Source organism: Teleopsis dalmanni, chromosome 1 (genome assembly GCF_002237135.1).
Source record: "Teleopsis dalmanni isolate 2A chromosome 1, ASM223713v2, whole genome shotgun sequence".
Classification (NCBI taxonomy): Eukaryota; Metazoa; Arthropoda; class Insecta; order Diptera; family Diopsidae; genus Teleopsis; species Teleopsis dalmanni.
Window position 1 is genome coordinate 221,328,304 of NC_051846.1, and position 8,466 is coordinate 221,336,769.

At 30.4% G+C, this 8,466-nt stretch overlaps 1 protein-coding gene and 1 non-coding gene across 4 annotated transcripts; one reads left to right on the forward strand and one right to left on the reverse strand.

Annotated features, from left to right (window-relative positions):
• The first annotated feature begins 1,653 nt into the window (after positions 1-1,653).
• Trnar-ucg lies at positions 1,654-1,726 on the forward strand. Its single transcript has one exon. It is a non-coding gene; the product is annotated as a tRNA-Arg (tRNA).
• A 789-nt stretch (positions 1,727-2,515) lies between these two features.
• LOC119672291 (gamma-tubulin complex component 2 homolog) lies at positions 2,516-7,479 on the reverse strand. 3 transcript variants are annotated; one of them, XM_038083305.1, is made up of 12 exons: positions 7,333-7,479; positions 7,171-7,261; positions 6,711-7,057; positions 5,845-6,360; positions 5,647-5,775; positions 5,332-5,585; positions 4,776-5,266; positions 4,541-4,703; positions 4,296-4,470; positions 4,083-4,229; positions 3,703-3,807; positions 2,516-2,823 (listed from the first exon to the last, which is right to left on the reverse strand). In XM_038083305.1, exons 3-12 carry the CDS (start codon positions 6,798-6,800, stop codon positions 2,617-2,619), a joined length of 2,277 nt encoding a protein of 758 aa, XP_037939233.1. In that variant the 5' UTR covers positions 6,801-7,057; positions 7,171-7,261; positions 7,333-7,479; the 3' UTR covers positions 2,516-2,616. The 3 variants fall into 3 exon arrangements, with proteins under 3 accessions (XP_037939233.1, XP_037939235.1, XP_037939234.1); XM_038083307.1 differs by lacking the exon at positions 3,703-3,807; XM_038083306.1 differs by lacking the exon at positions 7,171-7,261 and having other exon boundaries at positions 7,301-7,479.
• Positions 7,480-8,466: the final 987 nt, after the last annotated feature.

Consider the following 8,466-nt stretch of genomic DNA (forward strand, 5'->3'; position numbering starts at 1 on the left):
GATCGATCGGTCTTCATGTATGTATCCATGTCTTGAAGACGTCTTCGATGACGGATCGATCCGTTTTCTACTGGGTTTCTCCTAATTGACATATACATACATACATACATACATACATATATAAGTGTTAATGTAATAAACGTCTTCTTTCGCAATACTAACGCTACTCATTACCGTGGATAATTCAGATAGATATATATAGAGATACTAAAATGACAAAATCAGAATGAAAAATCAAAATGAAAAATCAGTTCCCAAAAAAACAGCATTAAAACATAATTAAATTTACGCTAAATATTATGTACAGATTTTATTTTTAGATAAATCCCAGTGGGACTTTCAGCGCTGAGGTATTCGATTGCTTCAGCGCTGAATGGTAATGCCTTGCGCTGATTATTCAAGGGAAACTCCTAATTACTTTAACACGTTCATCTCATTGCGGGCAAGCGCTGACATGTTCGCTTACCTTTTCGAATTTATAATGCAACATATCAGCGCTGACATGTTCGCTTACCTTTTTTTGGATGAATTATATTTTATATTATGTTTTATAAAATTAAAATATTAATATTTACATAAAACAATATAACATAACATATTTACATATTTATATAAAAGAATATTTTTCTGTGGAATTGTTACTACAGACTTGAAGAGATTTCCAGACTCGACCCGATCACTTGTTCCTGCTTACCATCTGTCCTTAGCATCTGTAAATACAAAAGTCTGTTATTGTATACGCTAAAGTAAATTATGTACAATATACCTTGTGTACCATCAAAGTTGTAATTTATGAGTATACTTTCTCCAAAATTCCACGAAATCTTTCGCGTAATTGGTTGTTTTTTAATAACGTGTCTCATTGATGCAGTCTATAAATAACGTAATAGATGAAAAGAAATGTATGAGTTAGTTAAATTGTTACATGTGAAAATATTAATAAGTTGAAATTGAAAGTAAGAAACATATGTAATTTAACTTACAACTACTTCAACGGCAGTGACTTCTTCGTTTTAACTGAATTAAATCCTCCTCAGATTGAATTAGAAACTGTTCCAATTAAAGCAGTTTACTGCATTTTACCCTGGCCTTAGAATGACTGCATTCGCAGTACATTGGTCAATTAATCGTTCTTGACGCAGTAGCATCTACATAATACAAAACAAAAATTACAATTATCATTTTAAATATATATACTTAATTTTGCATATACTTACAGTTAGTTTATGTTAAATTCACAAATTATATTTTATTTATATTTTTAGATTTTATTTTAAAAAATTAAAAATTGTTCACTGCACTAATATCACACACTTCATTAAAATTAAAAGCAGACTAAATGTATACAATGTTGGCAAAACAAGAAATTCTTAATACTCATATTCTTTTCTTCTTCATTCTTTTATAATTTTAACACCGAAATTGCCTATGTCGAACACAAATGTCGAAAGTAAAGAAAAATAAAAACGAAGAGCTATTACCTCCTCGCTTTCTTTTTCAGCGCTGGCATAATGGTGCCGCTGGGATTTAACAGAAAATTTTGACTACTTACAAAAAATATTTGAAATAATCATGTTGACAATTATTAAGTAAATTTGACACAACTTAATGGTTACTCATTAATATCACATTAGCGCGCACAGTGTTATAACTGACCGTGTGGCCTAATGGATAAGGCGTCGGACTTCGGATCCGAAGATTGCAGGTTCGAGTCCTGTCACGGTCGAACAACAAGTACTTTTTTCTATTTTGTCAGTTAATACTTTCTATTTTTTTTTTAAATTACCTTATTACTTAAAATAATTAAATAAAAATGCCCTAACTTAATGAAATGAGTAGACATGAAAAAGACAACGCAAAATTTCAACTTCATAACACTTCATAATATTATAAGTAAATAAGCGCAATTAAAAGAAAAACTCATTTGTTCTTTTGAATAAAAACCGCGAGCACCACACACGTATTTTTCCTGATTTTCAAAATTCCAATTACGTTTAACAAATTGGTTCATGCACCAGAACCTGCAATAATCAGCTGTAAATTAGTCCTCTAAATATATGGACTAATTAATATATTATCGGATATAACATTTGCCTGAAGTTATGAAACTGTATAAAGATAATTTCCTTAATGTTTTACTGAGAAATAGTATTATATTCATTATATTTACTTGATATATCAATTCACCAAACAGCCAAGGAAGAAAAATTCCCAGCTAGCACGGGACATAATATGCTTCGATTATCTACAAAATGTGCAAATCGGAAAAGTAAAAAATAAAGTGCACCAAAGGCTCTTAACAAATGTTTGACATAACGATGACGACAATGTGAGGATGAAAAACATAAAATTATCCTTTTGGGATAGAATATTTGATTCGAACATCCTCATTCATTAATACAAAGTTTAAATATAAAAAAAATTATTTGTTTAGTTTTAAACATTAAAATATTAATATTAGGCCTAATTATAATACACAAAATAATAATACATAAAACGTTTTAACTAGTTAAACTTAAAAGTAAAAGTAAAAAAATCTTATGCAAAATATAAGCAATGAATTAATTGTGTGGATTAAAATAAATTCCCATTTAGGAATTTGTGAATTCATTTCCTTCACCGACCCATATTCTTGTCGATTTGATTATTGTAGAACCCGTTGAAATTCATACGGTGAACTAGGTTCAAGAAACTCTCCGACGAGTACTTCACAACGACTTTATTTATTTCGCTTAGTAGATTAATTACAAGTTCCGAAAACTCCAAATCGAAAGTTTTTACACGCTGCGAAAAAGTATCTGTTGGCGCCAGGGCGGTTTCCACCTGCAAAACAAAAAAATTATCATTTTGTTGGTAAGTAATCACAATAAAAGCGTTTAAATGTCAATATAAATTTATAAACGATGCAAAAATATACTTTATCAAAAAAAAATTAACAAATAAAAATTTTTTTTACTAATAACTGAAGCTGAAGTAATAATAATTTCACTGCAAATAATAATTGCAAATACGGATATTCAAAGACCCCGAATTTACACAAAATCCGATTTGTTTTACAACTCCGGAGATTTCGTTTACTATTATTAATACGATTAATCGTATTCCCCGAATACTTGTGACTTTCCTTAATTTGCAAATCTTAGAATCAAACGTAAATAATAGTGCCATAACTGAGTTGTTATTGCTTACGGAAAAATAAAAGTACTATGTTAAGCATTGTTAATTGTGCCAAAAATAACTGCAGCCATTCCATGCATTATAGAATGTATGGAATAAAAATTGAAATGTCCATCTCAGCGGTTATAAGACGTTTCCTATCAAACCATCAGTGCTAGAAAGCAAATCGGAAAAGTAAAACCAAAACGAGTGTACAAAGTTTTACTTTTTAGAGTACTATAAAGAAGTGGAGCTCAGTCCACGTATAATAAACATAGCACACTACACTTATAAGTTTTAAACCAATTTTGTCTTTACATCTCTTCGTCAGCATTAAAGCCTGTAGAAATACCAAAATTTACATAAAAAAAGAAAAAACCTATAATCATCTAAAAACTAAAGATACTCATACATAAATTAAAATTAATACAAAAAATGGTGTACTTTTAAAGCAAAACCAAGGCTTGAAACAAAGTTAATGTAAAGTACGTACTTTACATGTTACTAAAGATAGAGTAGATACTTTCTTCACTCTTAAACATGTACCTGTTTCTGACTCGAAATATCATATTCGGGATCAGAATTATCATCATCGTTGCTGTCGCACACCATAGACTTAAGCTCCGCGTCAGAGAACAATCGTTGCGACTGCTAACATAGCCATAGAAAGAAAAATGTTTTATATATTAGAAGAGTATTAGATCATGGATTTGTTTCAATTAGAAATGTTACAGGCAAGGTGAGGCAGTTTTGTCATACATAATTGGGGGACTGTCCAAATATTTACTTTTATATATAGTGCAACACCGTTGTGTAATTTTAAAATTTGAGATCATCGCAATTTTTTTATTATATAGTTATTTAACATAGACGAGTGATAATGGTATGATATGAGAGTGAATATTTAAATGTGTGTATTTATTTACCTGTATAAAATCACAGAACTTCAAACATATTTTGCAAAGTGGGTAAATAATTCGAGAAAGTCTAAATTCATCTGACAACAAACAGTTTCTTATGCAAGTATCCTGAAAGTCCCGATGAAGGAATAACACTTCATCAACATTTTGCACCTATTTTTATTTAATAAATTTATTACTAATATATTAATATTATTCATTTATTAAGTGATATTTAACCTTTTCCATTTTCTGTAAAAATATGTGCCAATTTGGTTCTATTACTTCAATCATCATGTAATATTCCAAATTTTGTATAGCGTTCATCATACGTTGGCGCAGCGTAAATGCCGAACGATAAAGTTCCGCTGAATGTGGTAAAAAATTTCTACAAACGGAATTCTCTTTCCAGATCCTATAAAAATTCCAAGTTATATGCATATTAATTTTTGATATATTTTTAAAATTAGAGGCAATAATTTTACTTGCACAGCTGCCGCTCTACATGCTTCAAAATAAATAATTGCCGAAAAAGAATTTGATATTTGCGTATAGCGATTTTGTCCAATACCAATGAAATCGGCCAATCCACTCCACATTCGAATGCGAAACACTCCACGCCCATCAAATCGAATGATTCTGTTAATTCTAAAATATAAAAAATATTCATCTTGGCACATCTCGGTACTCATTTTAGAACAAAATATCATTATTACACACCTCCGTCTCTTTTAAATATTTTCGATATTTCGGTATGTAAATCATATGTCAGAAGATTACAATGCACATCGTCTTTATAAGGGTCATGTTTAGCAGATGAAAGTCTTAATGTTAAACCCAAAAGGCTTTCCAATTTTGTTGGCAGTACTTTATCTACTGGCTTTGCTAATTCATCATCACAAGCGTCCATGAATTGTACTATAAAATCGCCTTGATACAGTAACAAGTAACGTTTCACTGATAAAATATGACCCATCAAATCATTTTCTTTAAGTAGAACTTCTAGAAGATTTTGTGAAGCAAAATGGTATGCATCTTCTATAACGGAAATGTAACTGTGATCATCTGGTGAAAAGCGCAATTGAACACTATGTGGACACGTTACTTTTTTTCCGCACTGTCTTATAACATTTAAATATTTTCCTGTCCGCAATATTTTGTCTACTAATTTTTCTAAAAAACAAGGTGTGACTTCGCGACGAATGACATATCTGTACGAAAAACAATTTCAGTCAACAATTTTGTTAAATATAATAAGTAATATCATATGAAATACCGTTTTTCCCAATAACCCTCAGAGTAACCAGCAGGTGTTTCTTTTTGAGTAATAATTTCATTATCTTCAACTAGAAATTCATTTTGTGGATCGTTTATAACACCCTTCTGTATCCACAGCTGCAGAATATCCATATACGGAACCGCTGCCATTTCAGTCAATTGAATAATAAATTTTTGAGATTCCTCATCACCAGTTAGTGCCCCAATTTTGTTGTAAAGAACTGTAAGCACAGCACCACCTCTAACATTGTTCTATACAATGTGAATTCTGTACAGTGTTATATGCTTGTTCGTTTTAAAAATTTTAACATACCATTGCTATATCCGTGATAACACTATCTAAAATTTCCATTGTGTTTAAAGTAGGCCGTATATAAAAAAGCATTTTGTGCAAGCTAAGTTTTCCACTATCAAGTTCAGACTCCAACTGCGCTAAAAGTAACTGAATAAAAATATAATAAATAAAACCTCAAATTTATGCTTAACGAAAAACTTTTAAATTCATGCTCACATAATAATCATGCATCAATTTTCTTAACGCCTCACTTAAAGCTTCCATGACTTGCCCTGAATTAGAGAAACTCCATAATTCCATATAGTGATGAATGCAGAGGTAATATTTAGCTAAAGGCAAAATTTCGCGCGTTATATCTTGCAATGTACTATGCACTTGAGGCGATATCTCATATTCGACAGTAAATTTATTTAAGAATTGATTTGTCACTTTTCCATTATAGTTCATAGTAATATACGAACCCTGCATTCCTGTAAGCACATATATTAGATCTCGAAGCAAAATACTTTCCTGACTGGTAATTGGTATTGCTTCGATATTGTACTTTTGGAATGAAATAGTTTGAATAGTATCTAAGCACCATTTCAAATCCGTTTTGAAATCATTATATTTCTGCGTTTTGTTAGCTTTAGGATTTGGCAATGGCGTTATCATATTTGATGCGTTCACGCAATTGTCATGTGATAAACGATTCACGGGTGTTGATGTGGCTTCAGTTATACGGTTTTTAATCTATAATACATGAAAATAATTCGTTTAAGTGAAGTTTAACTTGATAGTGTTTGGTACCAAGAGATGAGTTATTATGAACATTAGTTATAAATATCGAAATCTATACATAAAAGTATTTGTATATACTATTCTAAAGCGAAATCCAGAAAAGTTAAGCCTTAATGGGATAAATATACATCATTTTTTGATTATGTAGAAATCAAAGTCAAATACTAAATAAATAGTTGCAATGAGATCACCAATATTTTTTAAGGTGCCTTTGTGTTTAATTGGTTTTGTGGATTTTATATATATATATATATAGCTTATAAAAATAGTTTAGTTTATAAAAATCAGAAATTATACTTTACATGAGTTACGGCATTTGATTTGGGATAATCGATTAGCTTCTTAGCATCTAAAGGCGTTGATGTTTGCATTTTGTTGCGTATCTTATCCATAATATTTTCTTATGTGTAGTTATTTAGAATGTTAATCCAACAAAGGATTGAGTCCTTTCTGCCAGAGTTAAATTTTTTTAATCAAAATTTTCATACTCATACAAATTACTATTCCAGTAGACTATGCGTTGCTTTTAAACGTTCAAGTTGTTGAGATTGCTTCCAGGTACTGAAGTACTTCTAAGTACTTCAGTAGTTTTTTCTTATGTTTTAAGCGACTGTAATCTCGATAAACTTCTTCGACGATAAATGGAGCTCTAAAATTTAACAATTAAATTTTTATTACACAAAACAAATCTGCTTCCACTGGATTTTGCAATAAGCGTCTTATACTTTAACAGATGTCTGGCGCACAGCAAGAGGTACATACCTTACTTTTTGTATTAAAGATGTAAGTACAGGTAAAACAGCTTCTTCTGTTGCCATATAATACGTACAAAACTTTAAGCTTACCCAGTGATCTAACAGTAAATAATATATAATTATTTAAAAAATATTACCAGCTGGTTCAATATGCATTCAAGTTCCTTACGGCTTCAAAGTGGTTGGCAATTCAGGGAAAAAAAGTGTTAGAAGCGCATAAAAGTGGAAAGAATTTTATTCCTGCAATATATGTAGCAAAGAATACCATACAAGAATGGTAACTTCATTGTGTAGTAAAGTTATTACACAAATTAAAAAAACAATTTATTTGATTATTCAATAAGCTTTGTATACTGTTTTATTATATTTTATTTGTTACAGTATATATCAAAGTGGAAGGAAGGCATTTTTTTTTGGGAATTATTTACAATAACCGTATTTTTTTCTTTGAGAGTAGCAAATAAATACTTGCAAATTACGAAAGAAAATATGTGAAGCAACGACAATGCTCTTAAAATCTTTAAAGTTAGGTTTTACTCGCAAAAACATTTACGTCTTAAGTTTTAGTACTGTCAAATTCAATAATCAGTCTATTCTAAATATTCATAAAAAATTACTTGTAGTAATAGCCTATAAAAATTACGGCTAATACTACTACACAATTGTATTATTTTGAACCAAGTACTTGATTTCAAAGAAATTCTTAAAATAAACGAAACTTAATTGTTGACGATATAAACTAAGAAAAACATTCTAAAGCGCGTGTTAAGCATGATATAGATGATGGTACATGTGTGCTTACCAAGTATGCTTGTTAACAATTCGCACTGTGTATATTCAAGTTTGCATACCAAATTTCGGTCTGAGATGTCTTAGATGTATGCCGTAAAATTTAAACTTTTTAATTAATTGCTTAGTTTGCACACATGCCTGCTTGTGTATATCCAAATCTGTAGACATCTCATAATTTAAGAATGTTGGTGAGCAAAGAATACCTGTACAAGAACGGCAACTTAAATGTAAACAAAAATACCAACCAATACACTCTCAAAATAATTTACTACACCAGATCAAGCATGTGGTTTTGTTGTTGTAAGTCGACCCACCACGAGTGAAAAGTTTCCCCACCACGAACGGTCTTCAATTTTTTTACTACGAAAGAACGATATGAAGAGCGCAAATTGGGTTTTGTTTTGGTTTTTTGACAGCAGAAATACGCGTGAAAAACTGAGAATCGTAGTCAAATCAAACGAAGTTATAAAAGGTACTGAATAAGTTCCTTTGAAAAAATAATTACTTTTAT